At 37.4% G+C, this 16,239-nt stretch overlaps 2 protein-coding genes across 5 annotated transcripts; one reads left to right on the top strand and one right to left on the bottom strand.

Moving 5' to 3' along the window:
- The first annotated feature begins 499 nt into the window (after positions 1-499).
- Positions 500-9,449, top strand: slc43a3b (solute carrier family 43 member 3b). Of its 2 annotated transcripts, none has more exons than XM_058397938.1 (13): positions 500-646; positions 736-973; positions 1,082-1,211; positions 3,051-3,097; positions 3,850-3,926; positions 4,726-4,818; positions 5,351-5,490; positions 6,261-6,406; positions 6,638-6,781; positions 6,894-7,001; positions 7,890-8,076; positions 8,872-8,995; positions 9,309-9,449. In XM_058397938.1, the coding sequence occupies exons 2-13, from the start codon at positions 796-798 to the stop codon at positions 9,426-9,428; spliced, it is 1,494 nt and encodes a 497-aa protein (XP_058253921.1). In that variant the 5' UTR covers positions 500-646; positions 736-795; the 3' UTR covers positions 9,429-9,449. The 2 variants fall into 2 exon arrangements, with proteins under 2 accessions (XP_058253921.1, XP_058253922.1); XM_058397939.1 differs by having other exon boundaries at positions 571-640.
- A 1,022-nt stretch (positions 9,450-10,471) lies between these two features.
- On the bottom strand, positions 10,472-14,322 carry LOC131358284 (zinc finger protein 260-like). Of its 3 annotated transcripts, XM_058397937.1 has the most exons (3): positions 14,193-14,317; positions 12,728-12,829; positions 10,472-12,314 (listed from the first exon to the last, which is right to left on the bottom strand). In XM_058397937.1, exon 3 carries the CDS (start codon positions 12,304-12,306, stop codon positions 10,615-10,617), a length of 1,692 nt encoding a protein of 563 aa, XP_058253920.1. In that variant the 5' UTR covers positions 12,307-12,314; positions 12,728-12,829; positions 14,193-14,317; the 3' UTR covers positions 10,472-10,614. The 3 variants fall into 3 exon arrangements, with proteins under 3 accessions (XP_058253920.1, XP_058253918.1, XP_058253919.1); XM_058397935.1 differs by lacking the exon at positions 12,728-12,829 and having other exon boundaries at positions 14,193-14,322; XM_058397936.1 differs by lacking the exon at positions 12,728-12,829 and having other exon boundaries at positions 14,150-14,305.
- Positions 14,323-16,239: the final 1,917 nt, after the last annotated feature.

The raw sequence follows: 16,239 nt of genomic DNA, 5'->3' as shown, positions 1-16,239 counted from the left end.
CAGATATTTACTGGAAAATATTTCTTTCGTTAAATTTATTCAGTCATTTAGCTGTTGCTGCCTTGTTTCTGAAAGATCAATATCATAATGCAGTTGAAACATGAGACAAAGACCTGTTGTGCAGAAATTGAAGCTGTTCTTCTCTGCTTTGTTGATCTGATCAGAAACATAAAGCCTTGAATTGAGAGAGTTGCGATAGAACTATGAAAGCACAAAGAAGATTTGTGTATGTAGTTGTAATTGCACATTAGTCCTTTGCCTGTCTCTGGTTAAATCATTAAGTCTGTCGGAGTGTGTGGAACCCTTGTTTAATCCCGGTTCCCACACTGTTCAGTACTGTCTGTGTTTAAACACAGCATGCTCCATTTATTGGTCAGAGTCACTTTACACATGCCTCATGGATAAAAAAAATGTTTGCCATTTTTCTCTCCACATGTGCAGGGTAACATGTGGAGTCTTAAAAAAAAGCAACTCCCTCCCTTTTAAAATATTTTTTTTTCAAAGAAGAAGAGGAGGAGAAGAAAAAGAGGAAAAGAGGAAGTGTGAGTTTATATTTATAAAGAGGAGGAGAATCATGACTGCAGTAGCAGAGGGAATCAACAGGTTATACATATGATCAGCAGTGCAGACAGTAAGACAGGTACAGGTAAGATAAGTACAGGTGTTTTTTTTTTCTTTGCATTGCTTGATTTTATTTTATTTTTTTTACTTTTGTGTTTCTACTTCTTCTCACAGGAGTACACAGTAAGAGAGAAGAAAGGCAAGAGAAGCTTCTGTGATAGAAAGCATGTCAGGATGGTTGGCACTAGACTAAGAGTGTGTTACTGGCTCACACTGATCTCAGGTTTGGTGGAGTGTTTGTGTTTCGCTGGCATCCTGTTTGGATGGGCCTCGCTGGTCTTTGTGCTCAAGAGCGATGGTTACTTCAGCAACCTGTGCGTGAACAGCACAGTCAACGAGACCACTACCAAAGGTACAATGCACACAGACACGCTTACTAATATTATTATTACACTTATTACTGCCATGCAAGTATACTGAGATCCAGTGTGAACTATTGTGTGATGTGTATTTGTCTTAGATTGCACTAAGCAGGATGAGCAGCTCTCCATTATCTTCACTATAGCCTCCTTCTTGAACAACTTCTTGACTCTGCCCAATGGTTTCATATTTGACCATTTTGGCACCATGGTGACCAGACTTCTTGGAATGTGAGTCCTACTTGATTTTTTTTGAATGAATACAATCATTATTTTTGTGAAATGTAAAAATGACATAAAATGTGTAGTTCAGTATAATTTCTGATGATTTTAGGCATAGCATCCGAATCACAATAATACAACAATTTTAGGATATAACATTTCAAATGGATTTTTGTTGTGACAGTAACCTTGAACCAGTACTAAATAAAAGTAACATTGTCCATGAAATACAATGTTTATTCATAAGAATAATTAAAGCCACATTATAACAAATGGACCTGGAATTTTAGCTCTCTGTGTTTTTGGCCATTTTAAAACATCATACTGTATTTCACCTTTTAACTTAAAACATGATGTCAGGGTTTTGTTTTACGTTTATCTTTGGAATATCATCTAGATATTTTACATGCTGTGTGCAGCAAAACTAAAATTACAGGTTTACATGTAAAATAACAAAGGCCTGTCAAGTGGGTGCAGGTTTTCATGCCAATGAAAGCCTCCACCCAAACCAGCCCTTTAAGGATAAAAATGTATGTTGGAATAGTGGTTAGCATGTTTGCCTCGCACCTTTGGGTGCTTAAGATTATGGGGTTCAATTCCTACCTCATTTCCACTTGCATGGAGCTTTGTCCATGTTTTTGGAGTTTTCTCCCACAGTCCAAAGACATGACTATAGTATGTGAATAATTATGTGTGTGATTGTGTCCTGCCATCGATTGGAACCCTGTCCAGGGTGTCCTCTGCTCTGTGCACCGAGTACAGCAGATAGGCTTCAGGTTCCCATAACCCTGTGTAGGATAATCAGTATAGAAAATCGATGGATAGATGAATCTTATGCTTTTACAATCACACAAACAAAGAGAAAGATTTAGTTGCATGCTCACCTGGTATTTCAAGATGTCCATTTCTGATGCTGTCACACAAGATGAATGTTAATACCAAGCATTAAGCCTTTTAAAAATGTGTAATACAACCTTTGTTTTCTAACAGGATTTATTTATGCTGATATTTGATGCTTGTATTGTAACCAAATGCACATGCGTAAAAAGTAAAGATACATTAACTGATGAATAGACATTTCAATCATTTGATTGGGCTCGGTTGATTTGTTCATGGAGTTAATTCTGATTATGGTTCATGGAGTTCACTCTGGATTACAAGGTGCTAAAACTCTGCCAGAAATCAGAAATGTAAATTATTCTAAGAGACAAGAGGGAGGGGAGAATTAGAAATTGTTTAAATTCTTAGTATGGGAAAGAAAATGAAAGAGGAGAGAGAGGATTAGTACATTTTCTTTGCCTGGGGACTCAGAGTAACCAGAGGGTGCGAAAAAAAAAAAGGAAAAAAGTTTGCAACAGTGTACCTCTTGCTGTGTGTAATAGCAAGTAATGTGTAATATTGTCAGGTATATTATGTACACCGTAATATTATGTAAACTAGTAACTTAATAGCAATTATCTATGCTGTTTTTGTGTGTTCAGGGTTCAAGGGTTTTATTTGCCATGTGTGAAGAAACACACTTGCAGTGAAGTGTGTGCGTTTAGACCAGTGCGGGCTGGGTAACATTGATCAGCCATGCTCTTGGCTTCGTGTAGTTTAGAGTAGAGATACACACAGCCCTAAAACCAATTAATTTTCACTAAGAGGCTGAGGAAAAAAAACAAAGGTGGGGCACTAATGGAGTACATAATTAGAGTGTTGAGAAAAGGATAAGAAAGATGAGTGTTTAATTCCTTTCATTACTTTAATTAGTTTGATTAGGAGCCACTTATTCTTACCAGCTCTCTCTAATCTAAATGTAATTTTCCTAGTTTTGCACTGCATATGTTTCATTTTTTTATCCTTTAGATCTGTCTACACCACCGGGACCTTGTTGATTGCCTTCTCAAATGCTGGTGAGGAATTGCTTTTCATATTTTATAGGAGGCTCAATTTAGTTCCCAGAAAAATCTGAATATTTGAAAGAAAAAGACACTTACCAGTTAAAACAGAATGAGTACAGTCTGACATAGTCTGCCCTTACTGGCCCTTAAGCCTGACATAGCCCTTACTGGAGCTCCAAAGGTCCATGGGGTCAAGCTGGGTCTGATCCAGCTGCTTGTATAACATGAACCCACACAACACTGTACAACATGAAACGACACAATAAAAACTATAAATGTAACACCTCTTAGTGCTTAATCACAGATTGCACTCTAATTAGCAATGTAATTGTGATTCATAGCTGTCACTTTAGTACACACATCCAATAGATATAAAAAGTCTACAAAATATGACAGGCTTTTGTGACATAAAATAAATAAACCAAGACAAATGTCAGATGTCAGAACCTTTTCCAACTTTATTGTGAAATTGCAAAACAGTACATTAAAGTTAACAACTTTAACAATAATCACATTGTCATACTCACATTGTTCTTGTGAATATGAACAATAAGAATGATTTTAGGGAAAATATGAAAAATAAAAAATGTATAATAACCTGTTAGCATAAGTGCACACACCTTTTTATAATTGGCATCTTAATAAGGTGTGTAGACCTTTTGTATCTACTGTAAATTATGTATAATTAGTGGAATCGCCCACTTTGCGTTTTAAGAACTATTAGTAGTACAATCTCTCTCTCTCTCTCTCTCTCTTTCTTTCAGCACTGTCAGTCCTTCTCTACCCTGCGCTACCTCTTATTGCTGTTGGAGGAATACTTTTCTTAATCACTAACATACAGGTACTTCTTCTTTCAATTTTGAATCCCCCCCACCCCCACCACCACCAAAAATAAAAGGTCGATTATCTGAATCAATCGTTCTTTAACATTTTTTTCCCCTTAGTGTTCAGGAAAACATAAATGTTCCCTACACCACCTTGAAATATCTTTAGTTTATAGAAATATTCCTTAGTTGAAACAGGAAAAATATTTCTTTGTCAATTTAATTAATTTCCCTAATTTGTAGCTAACAAATCTAGGTCTGTGAACTGATTTATTTTGGTAGCTCAAAATTGTCCTGAGACCTGTGAATACTTTTTATTTGTTTATTTGTACCATCATTAGGTTATATAGTATAGTGAAATGTCTGCAAAGGTATAAGGTTGTTTGTTATAAAGTACTATAATACTTGTATGTACTCACTAAGGCCCCCTAGTGGATTGCAGGCGCTTGTTCAGAACCACCAGTCTGAAACACTGTTTTTGCCATTTTATTACAAACTAAAATCAGCTAAATTGTTCCAGTTTACAGTGAACAAGCTCATGTCATAGACCATTTCATCTGCATAAATTCTAGTTTATTCTAATTGATTCTATTTCTATGACACAGTCAGTCAAAAAAGAAAAAAACTAACTGCATGTATGTGACCAATAAAAGTGGATTTTTTTATATAATTTGTATGAGCAGTACTTTAATAGTGTGTCTGGAGAGAGTATAAGTCCAGAAAGTCACACATCATTTCATAGATGTCTTATTTTCGAGTTCTATACGTTAATGATGACTAAAACAATTTCACTCCCTTACACTCAATTTTCTCCAGGTGGGAAATCTCTTCGGATCCCATCGTTCCACTGTCATCACTCTATGTAATGGAGCCTTTGACTCTTCCTCAGCTGTCTTCCTCATTGTTAAGGTAATCTATACACTATGTTGCCAAATGTTTTGGGACATCTGCCTTTACATGCACATGAATGTAATATGGAGTTATCCCGCCCTTTGCAGTTATAACAGTTTCAACTCTTCTGGGAAGGCTTTCCACAAGGTTTAGGAGTGTGTTTATGGGTATTTTTGACCATTCCTCTAGAAGCACATTTGTGAGGTCAGGCACTGATGTTGGATGAGAAGGCCTGGCTCACAGTCTCCGCTCTAATTCATCCCAAAACTGTTCTATCAGGTTGGGGTGCAGGCCAGTCAAATTCCTCCACACCAAACTCACTCATCCATGTCTTTATGGACCTTGCTTTGTGCACTGGTGTGCAGTCATGTTGGAACAGGAAGGGGTCATCCCCAAACTGTTCCCACAAAGTTGGGAGCATGAAATTGTCCAAAATGTCTTGGTATGCTGAAGCATTAAGGGTTACTTTCACTGGAACTAAGGGGCCAAGCCTGAAAAACAACACCTGAATTCAATGATTTGAAAAACAATGGCCTTTGTTTTTCCTCAGCTACTTTATCAAGATGGAGTGTCCCTCCGTTACTCGCTCATCTTCTTGTCCTGCTGCAGTGCCATTCATCTTATTCGCACCTTCCTGCTGATGCCTCGCAGACACATCCCTTTCCCTCTCCCTGAGAACTACACCTACGGGTAAATTACAAATGCCAAAAACTGCTTTATTTCTCACATGTGGGGAAATTATTCTGTTTAAAATATATACTACCATTTTTTTCAGAGAACAAAACAGACTAGGAACAGATCTGTTCTGTTTCAGCCCTTGAGCTGATTGATCCATGTTCTGAAGCCCTTAAGAGATGTATCTAAGACCGTTTTATTCCACTCCCACCCTATTCCTAAAAAAATATTTATCCAATCTCAGTTTCCATTGCTCCTGCAATTATTATTTTTGTTTGTACCCACCTGCAATATTTTCTAAATAATTTCATTTTTTCCCCCTCAAAATTTTTTTTATTTAATACTGCAGTAAATTGCCTCGCAATGCAACCTGCCCTGGCCAAAATTTCAATGTTAATGGATGTGGCCTGAATCTGACCACCTGCTCCTGCCCAACTTTTTCTGTTGGGTTCAATGGCATACCAGTCCTGATACACACCTCTAGACTCAAATAAATGCAATAAAACATTGAACCAAACAAATCACTCAACCCAAATACATTAAAACTTTTAGCTGTTTAAAAAAACTAATTTGTGATCATCTTAAATGTCCACACTGACTGTGCCACAAACTGGATCAGAATTTCCAGTGTAATACTCATGAAGGCTCCAGAGAAAAAAAATACCTAGTATACAAACACAGCTTCTATTTGTAAAACATTGCATTGGTATAGGTTTTATTTTGATTATGAACTTGTCTTTAAAATTTTAGATCGACAAATTTCACTGTTTCATTTTCTATTGCAGGCTGAGATGTGGCAGTGCCCAGACTTCTAGTGAGTCAGAAAAAGTAGGTGGCAAGGTCCATAAGGGCAACATCCAGAATTATGAAGCTACAGAGACTCTAGCTAACAAAGACAAATCTACTAAGACCAACAATCCAGACATGCCAGGTGAAGAGAGACTCGAAAATTCTTCCATGAACTGCACAGACTCAGTCAGACTGTTAAATAAGTTATAAATTGCTGTCTGTCTCTAAAATTGGAAAATATCTTAGCATTTTCAGGCTTAAACATTACTGAAGCCCAGATCTCTGTGTCCTCCAGTTAGAGCAACAGTGAAGAAATATATTCAGATAGAATAAAATATTCAAATATTATTAAATTCTTTTATGTGTCTTTCAGAGCGAAGTTTCAAAAGCTGTGTTTTGTCTTGGTTATTCTTATGGCATCTGCTATGGCTGTCACTCATGCAGCTAAGACACTACCTGTTCATTGGGACTCTTAACCCCTTTCTCAACCGCCTAACAGCTGGTGACCCCGACCTTGGTACACACACACATACACACACACACACACACACACACAATCACTGCATTACACCCACATTTCAATAAATATTCTAATCATGTGTGTACTTCTGTTGTGCTTTTTTCCTTAGTGAGTACTTACACAAATGCATTTGCCTTCACCCAGCTGTGTGGGATATTGTGCGCACCCTGGAATGGGCTCATCATGGACCGGAATAAAAACAAACCCAGGGAAAACGGTCAGGATTGATCACTTACATAATAACAATATTATCATGATGATCTTTAACAATACGTTTTGTCAGGTTTAATACTTGTGTAACATCAACAATTGTTACTTACTCATCTTTAAGTAGTTAAATATTTTATCCTGGTATTTATTATTGTAATATCTTAAAATAAAGATCACTGTTGTGTCACATGCTCTATAATAACAAAAGTACATTTTGTGATACATAATCTGAAAGTAGCTTTTTAAATATTTTGGCAGCCATACTAGCACACACATAATACACTGAGCAGGCATAACATTATGACCACCTGCCTAATATTATGTTGGTCTACCTTTTGCTGGCAAAACAGCCCTGATCCATCATGCACTGTGTATTCTGACACCTTTCTATCAAAACCAGCATTAACTTCTTCAGCAATTTGAGCAACAGGAGCTCGTCTGTTGGATTGGACCACACGAGACAGCCTTCGCTCCCCACGTAGATCAATGAGCCTTGGCCGCCCATGACCCTGTCGCCGGTTCACCACTGTTCTTTCCTTGGACCACTTTTGATAGATACTGACCACTGCAGACCGGGAACACCCCACAAGAGCTGCAGTTTTGGAGATGCTCTGATCCAGTGGTCTAGCCATCACAATTTGTTCATTGTCAAACTCGCTCAAATCCTTATGTTTGCCCATTTTTCCTGCTTCTAACACATCAACTTTGAGGACAGAATGTTCATGTGCTGCCTAATATATCCCACCCACTAACAGGTGCCATGATGAGGAGATCATCACTGTTATTCACGTCACTTGTCAGTGCTCATAATGTTATGGCTGATTGGTGTATGTAACAGACACCAGTGAATTAATATACTTTCTCTTCTTTTTGTGTTTGTTTTCATGTGTTGCAGGCCAGAGTGAAAGTGAAGCAGACCAAAAGGCAACCATATTGTCTCTGTGTGTGACAGTGGTGCAGTGTGTACTCTTCTCCCTGTGTGCTGCCATTCCTGTACTACCCCTCCAGTACCTCACCTTTGTACTACAGGTTCTCAATAGATCCTTCCTGTATGGAGGGAATGCAGCTTTCATCAGTGTGGCGTAAGTCCACATGTTCACGCTGGGCACTTTTTTCCCCTCAAATTACTACTTAAAATTTACTTTATTTTATGTAAAAAATCTAAAGAACAATTATTAATGTATTAAAGGAGAGTCTCGGTTGGTTATAAGTGTTTGCCATTTGAATGATATCTTTAGTTTTTGTGTTTTAAACATAAAAATGCAGAAGGCCATTAAAGACACACCTATAATACCAAACAATAATGTTCAGTAGTAGACTATAGATATCAAAGTTTGGGCTAAATGAGATCATAGGATGGGGATAATAGATTTGAACAAACATTTCATGATAAGAGGAAAACTCCTTTCTTGTGTCTTTAACATCTAACAGATGTCCTTCACTGATTGTATTTTTCCGCAAACGTGTGCCAAGTTCAGTAAAAAGCCCCCTGAAAATATATGTTCATGGTACATAGTTAATGCCCTTGTAAGGCTCATGATTTTAAACACACTAATAATAAATAAATATAATTTATTTTCACTAATAATAATAATAAATAAAAACAAAACTAATAAATGAAACTAAACTGAAGTTCCTTCGATATATATATATATAATAGAAGTAGAAATAGTCTTCCTAGTACAGAAAAATCTCCTTCACTGAATAGAGCAGCACTTTAAAGCCGAGTAGGACAAATAATACACAAACAACAAAGACGGAAGTTCCTTTTTAGACACTGAATGCTTGTGTTTATGCGTAATAAGTCTCTTTGTGGAATCAAACTCATCTCTTTTTTTTTTTTTTTACTTCACTTGTAACCCACTGTGTCTCTGTAGGTTCCCTCCTGCACATTTTGGAAAGCTGTATGGAACAGTAATGGCTCTCTCAGCGGTGGTGTCACTCCTACAGTATCCCTGCTTCGCTATCATCAATGGACCTCTTCATGGAGATCCATTTGCTGTGAGTCACACATTCACACAGTTTCTTTTCCCCTTTCACTCACACACTTCACACTTCTTTATATTCACTCACTTGGCTGGATCTGACCGTGTGAACGCAAATCTCGGTACAAACAGAAAACAAACCAAAATATCAATTTCATTCGGATTTGGATTAAGCAAAAAAAAAAAAAAAAGAAAGAAAGAAGAAGAATCGGTGATTAAAGTACCTTTGATCCAGGGATACTCAAATACCTATAGAAACTTAGACTTTTCAGGTTTGTGTGTTAAAATTATCTCAAGAGTGCATGCTGATGTTATGCTCTGTACCACAGGTGAACGTTGCTCTGACCATCCTGAGCTGTCTGGCCTTTATCCATCCCATCTATGTTTATCTGCGCTGCCGGCGTCAAGCAGCTCAACGGGCCAAAGCTGAAAAAACGACCTGCTCTTAATTAGAACATATCCATAAAGGGAATGATATTAACCTCCAGTGTTCTGTTATTGCAAAATAAATGCTAATAAATAAATATAATAAATGCTTATATATAGCATACTGATTAGAATCTAGTAGTGTGGTAATGTAAAGAAACAGCTATTTTCATGTTTATGCCTATTAACTGTCTTGTTTACAGATGTTTTGGACAAAATGATTTTTTAACTGAATGTTGATAAGCCTTTATATTTACAGTACAGCACTGCAGTACTCACTCAAGCACGTAACACCTTATTATTCACACACTTTTTAAGCCCAAGTTTAATTCTCGTCTAGGACTTGAAAGGGACGACTCACAGGAAAGTCTGGCCTTTGTGTCTTTACAACATAGAGTGCAGTAAAAGTAGTGCAGGAACAATGCCAACATACAGTATTTGTATGTTTTCACTGAAATTCTGCATATAATGATCTTGCAGTGGTAACTGGAGTAAACCAAACATGAATAAACACGTGTTATTATGCTGCCCTCTGCAGGACAAAACAAAGTCTAACTGAGGCAGTGATGTAACTTACGGTTTTATGCATTATCTTTATTTTAAAAAATAAACGACAAAGTGACATGTTCAGGCTTTATCTCTACTGGATATAATTTCTTTGGAGCTGTCAACAACTCCTACACATGGGGCAAAATCAAAGACTTGACAAATCATTGTCTCTTCATTCTGATGTACATTTTAAAAAATGAGAAACAATAGAAACTTTTTTTTTTCTCTCATTATTTGCAATAACTCCTTATTGCTGTAATAGTCTATCAAAGACTATCATATGGTATGTTCTAATCTGTTTTTCATCTGTTTGTACTAATTTTTTTTTTAAATAAATAATGTAAAGTAAATGACTAGAGGCAAGAGTTCAAGTAACTACGAGGCTGTGCTGGTACTGCCATGTTCTAACCTTTGATTAAAACTGGCTACGTTGCAATGGGAGGGATGCAAAATATTCGCATCTTTCCAACTTTCACATACACTAAATTCTTATGAACTGCTTTGCCACTGTACTAGAATGAAAAAGTGCATCTTTTTTAATCACAATATAAAAAACAACTCGGCTCAGACTGTTTTCTTTTCCCTACGGTTGTTTTGAGTTTGTGAATGAGAATTCAATCTTGCTGAGTATCCTCAAATTAGGCCATGCTGTAGGAACAGTCAGGAACTTTGTGCCTCTTCAGCTCCAGAGTGCACCCGTTCTTTGTGCTTTCGCAGGTAGCTTTTTCGAGTGAACTTCAGCTCACAGAGGTTACATGCATGCGGCTTCTCACTGGAGTGTGTGAACATGTGGGAATAGAGGTGACTTGACTGTTTGAACTGGCGCGAGCATACAATACACGAATATGGCATGGCCCCCGTGTGTATGCGTTTGTGTGTTTCCAGTGAACTGTGGTTGGAAAAGGATTTATTACATGTCTCACACTTGTAAAGTTTTTCTGCCTTTGCTTTGGGTGTGTTACTTTCGATCAGATGGACGTTGCGCAGATGTAGATTCAGGTAGTCTGTACGGTTGAAGCTCATGCCACATTTATTGCAGACGTGCGGCATTTGCCTAGTATGTACTAGTATGTGGCGTAGAAGGTGGTATTTTTGGATGAAGCCTTTGCCGCAGTGTTCACAAATGTGCATCTTCTTCCCCGAGTGCCTCAACAAGTGTCTTTTCAGATACGGCAAGTGAGTGAACTTCTGGCCACATTCGTTGCAAACGTAGTCCATCTTCCCGCTGTGGCTGAGCTGGTGGATGCGCAGGTTGGAGCTGCTGGTGTAGTGCTTGCCGCATTCATCACATTCAAATGGTTTCTCTCCTGTGTGAGAGAGCATGTGCCTCTCTAATATGGCTTTACACCGGATGCTGCGGCCACATATTTCACACTCGATGGGTACAGCTTTTCGAGGGCTCTGTCCCTCTTTTTTCTTAACTCGAGGTTTACTCAATGAGCCTTCAACAGGCTGCTCTACCAGATCAGACTTTCCAAGTAACGTTTTTAAAGCTTGATTCTTTCGCTTCCGATTTACTTTGACACTGTGCATTTCTGGCTTCTCTTCCCTGTCCGGTTCAGTGTCAGAGGATGCAGAATCTGAATGTCTGTGCTTGATCCTTGTTTGGAATTTTTCGGCACTGTTTTTGGCTCGATGCTCCGCAGAGTCTTTAGCGTCTTCATCCTCGGACATGCTACAACTCCTTGCTCTGCTGCTGTCCAAATCAGATGTACTGTGTTCTACTCGCTCAACCTTTTCTGTAGACGGTCTACACTTTCCTTGTGACTTTCTGGACATGGTCAACTTATCAGAGAACGTTTCAGAATCGCTGTCTGTTAAAAAATTGCTATTGGCCTGTTTATTGTTTTGTCCCTTTCTAGCTTTCACCTTCCCAGTGAGGCCATTTCTGGCTTCCTGGTCTGAGCCCTTTGGTGACTTCATTGTTTCTTTTCTTGCCCGACCCCTTTTCTTTAGTGATACTTCTGAAATGTAATCATCTGACTCCGACTCACTTTTAGCTGGACTGAGATCACTACAGTTCTGTATCTTTTTGATGCTTCCTTTTCTTTTAGGCTTTTCTTGGTGTGAACTCTTCATGGACTGCCTCATGCCCTGTTTAGCATGATCTCTTCTCTGAGGCTTTTCAGGAAAGTCATCTACATCACTGCTAATTGGGCTCATATAGCTATACGTCCTTCTCTGACCATCTGCCTGCTCTGTTGGTGACTCCTTTCCATCTGATGTGTTGTCAGCATCCTGACTGAGTTCCTTTTTGGACCACGTTTCAGGTGACTTGTGTTGCTTCTTCGTTGTCTTCGCTGGAGAGGGTGAAGTCAGAGAGATGTCATCACTTGAATCCTCACTAGCCATCAGGGGAGCTAAAAGGTTATGAGAAGGTAAAGGAGAAAGGAAACTTGAGAATTCAAAGGGATATAATTCCAGTCATCTTCCTACAAACGAACAAGTGGTTGTCACCCTGACCTGCAGCTTAAAGGAATGCTGTTTTAAAGAAAGGTCAAGATGACAAACAAGAAAACCTCACCACAATTTTCAATATACATGAAATGAACACAATACTTCAATAAAGCTGCGTAATTATGAGGCAGTACTTATTCAACCACTGGAAGGCTTAGCTTAAGGAAATTACATTAAGGTGTCAAGCAACAAAAGAAAGCCCTAAAAACTTTCATTTTGATAGAAACTTGTAAACAAATATTTTAAAAATCATTACAAAGAGACTAATATGAAATATGGCATACATCACCATGACACAGAATTTAGTACTACTAACCTATACGAATGCCTTGTGCTTCTCAGCATGTATTCATTCCTTGAATTTTCTCCCATTTTGTAGTCTTAAAGACCTGACATGGCCTGATTGTGCACCATGGATCTACACAAACAACCAACAGTGAAGCATAATGTTGGTAGTATAATAATATGGGGATTCTTTTCATCACTAGGGACTGGTCTAGGCTGAGAGCAAGATACATTTCAAAATCACAAGACAATCCTTGGGTGGAAAAATTAAACCCCACACCTCAATTTGATTTACTCTGAAAATCTGTGTTCAGTTGCTAATCACCCAACCTTCTCCATTCGATCTGAGCAATTTGGGCAAAATTTAAGGAGAAATGCAACAACATCCAGTGAGCCAGATGTATGCAAAACTATATTTGAATGTTTTATATCAGAAACTGTACTGTAAAATCATGAAAGTGGCTTCCATTCAGACCTACAGAAATGAAAACAGTAAAGGGCCGAACTGTCCAGGTCTGCTGTCAGGTAACCAGACACATGGAGCTCTGTCCAGTTCATCTCCAGCGAGCCGTTTAACACAATCCACTTGTTCAAAGATATAGTTCTGTCTTTTGTCTTTCAATAATAGTTCCAGCTATATCTGCATTGTGAGAACAAATCTGCATGATTTGTGCATGATTCATCAAAACCATGAAACATACATACATTACTGTAGTCATTTGCTTTAAAATGCAGTTATTACCTTGATCAAGGTAGTTTATAACTACTAATATTATTACATCTGTAACCTTTTTACTTCATGTCTATTTCCCAACTAATCGTGGCAACTTCTTTCTTTTTCTGCATTCTTAAAGGAAACATATAAATAACTCCTTTACACTGTTTTGCAAATACATAGTTTATCATGGAACGATCATTTGCATTTCTGTTCTTTTCAACTATAGCAAATATTATTGTAGGCTTTCGGAGTATCTTCCTTTATGTAACATGATCATGATAATGAAACAAATATTCAAACAATCTATGGTGTAAGTTGGGGACTTTTTTATTATTATTTTTTTAGCAAGTATTACCTTTTGACCACTGAAAATAGCCTGCACGAAACATCATACAGCCAGTTTACTGATTTAGTGTACTGTGTATGCCCAGTAACACTATCAGTGATTCAGGTGAGTCAATTGATTCAGGTGAATCAACTGATTCAGGAATCAAATCCTAAATGGCTCCCACTTGGACGCACACAAGCATAGAAACATGCAGACACGTAGACCGTGTTGACTTTTCTCTTGCTCTTGAAACTTGAAAAAGATTTCCATCCACATCATCACGAGTTTATAATTTAAATACATCACAAACTTTATGAATTCAGGGGGGAAAAAAGACAACCACCTGCAGACCAGCACAGGACTAGTTATGTAAAGCAGCTAGGTTTTAATTCTGTAGAAATACGAACCACAAATGAAATGAAATTCTTTTTCCACGTGCTCGACACTCACACATTCTGTGCATCATCATTTTTCCTGGAGACGGTTTTTAATCGGTGAAGTCAATTTTAATTATCTGCTGAAATAAGACGCATACTAACACATGAGGCTATACATGCACTTCCGCTTCCTTTCAGTGTTTGTTTTGCTTCCTCAGATGTGAGAGACACAGAATAGCGCCCCCAGTGGCGTGAAGGGAAATTTCCTGAAATTGAACAGCAGGTGTATAGTATATAGTATATAGTACATAGTATATATAGTATATAATATTATATATATATATATTATATATACTATATATAGTATAGTATATATATATATATATATATATATATATATATATATATATATATATATATATATTACCTCTATACACTGTTCAATTTCAGGAAATTTCCCTCTTTTTATATATAAAAGAGACCACTGCCCAATCTCCAGATTTGAACCCTATTGAAAACCTCTGGAATGTCATCAAGAGGAAGATGGATGGTCACAAACCATCAAGCAAATCTGAGCTGTTTACTTTTTTGCAAAAAGAGTGCTATAAAGTTACCCAACAGCAATGTGAAAAACTGGTGGAGAGCATGGAGCCAAAACGCCTGCAAATCAGGGTTATTCCACTAAATACTGATTTCTTAATATTATTTAGCCAAAGCATTAACACAATTTGTTTACAAATTATTTTATTTGTTATTAAAGCTCTGCAAATACTGCATGATCTTGGGCTATTTTGATGTGTTGTCATTTCCTTTAAATATACACTCTAAATAACAATAGTTATATTTTGAATTTAGGAGAAATATTGTCAGCAGTTCACAAAAAAATGAAACAAAACTGTTCATCTCACCAATACAGCAATACCAATAAATTTTAGTTTCAAAAGCAAACAGAAAAATCAACAAGTTGGTGAAACACGGTCTACGCGTCTACATGTTTCTATGCTTGTGTACTGCACTGTGCGCCCAAGTGGGAGCCATTTAGGATATGATTCACCTGAATCAACTGACTCACTTGAATCACTGATAGTGTTATTGGGCATATACAGTAAACTAAATCAGTAAACTGCTCTGAAAGCCTACAATAATATTTACTATGGTTAAAAAGAAGAGACGTTGTAAGTGATCATTCCATAATAAACTATGTATTTACAAAACACTGTAAAGGAGTTATTTATATTTTTACTATGATTTCCATCAAGAATGCAGAAATAAAGAAGTTGCCATGATTAGTTGGGAAATAGACATGAAGTAAAAAGGTTACAGATGTAATAATATTAGTAGTTATAAACTACCTTGACCAAGGTAATAACTGCATTTTAAAGCAAGTGCCTAGAGTAGTTTATGAATGTTTCAGGGTTTTGATGAATCATGCACAAATCAATAGCTTTATACTTTATAGTTCTTCTTATATTTTTGCCAAAATTGCTCATATACTCAGCTTGAATGGAGAGGGTCTGGTGATTAGCAATTCAACACAGATTTTCAGATTAAATCAAATTGAATTCATGAAGTTTGGGATGTGTTTAAGTTATAAACTCGTGATGATGTGGAGGGAGTTTTAGTTTCAAGAGCGACAGAAAAATCAGTCAACAAGTTGGCGATACGTGTCTGCATGTTGCTTATATTCATGAAATTCTTCATTTCATGTATATAAGCAAAATACAATACTTCAATAAATCTGTGTAATAATGAGGCAGTACATATTCAACCACTCGAAGGCTTAGCTACATTAAGCTGTCGTGCACACACACACACACACACACACACACACACACACACACACAGACACAGGATGAGTAAGTGCAGAAACACTGCGTTTTAGAAGGGAATACACCCAGGAAGGGATTCCAGTCCACACAGTGCACTGAGCATATACTAATTCCCACCTACGTACAGTTTAGTGTAGCCGTTTCACCTACATGCCTTTTTGTTAGGTGGGAGGACACAAGAGAGCCCGGGGAAACCCACATAGACACGTGGACAACATGTACAACAACTCCACTCAGATAGTAACTTGAGCTCACTGCAACTTGTTCTTATTGTACTACTACTGTAAATTT

This window comes from Hemibagrus wyckioides, linkage group LG08, assembly GCF_019097595.1.
Source record: "Hemibagrus wyckioides isolate EC202008001 linkage group LG08, SWU_Hwy_1.0, whole genome shotgun sequence".
NCBI lineage: Eukaryota > Metazoa > Chordata > Actinopteri > Siluriformes > Bagridae > Hemibagrus > Hemibagrus wyckioides.
This window is presented reverse-complemented; position numbering and strand designations above follow the sequence as displayed.

Bases quoted from the DNA above. Each gene is read 5' to 3' on its own strand.
- slc43a3b (XM_058397938.1), top strand. From the start codon at position 796: ATGGTTGGCACTAGACTAAGAGTGTGTTACTGGCTCACACTGATCTCA. The intron at 974-1,081 runs GTACAATGCACA...TATTTGTCTTAG, and splicing joins CAACGAGACCACTACCAAAG to ATTGCACTAAGCAGGATGAG. The intron at 4,819-5,350 runs GTAATCTATACA...GTTTTTCCTCAG, and splicing joins CTGTCTTCCTCATTGTTAAG to CTACTTTATCAAGATGGAGT.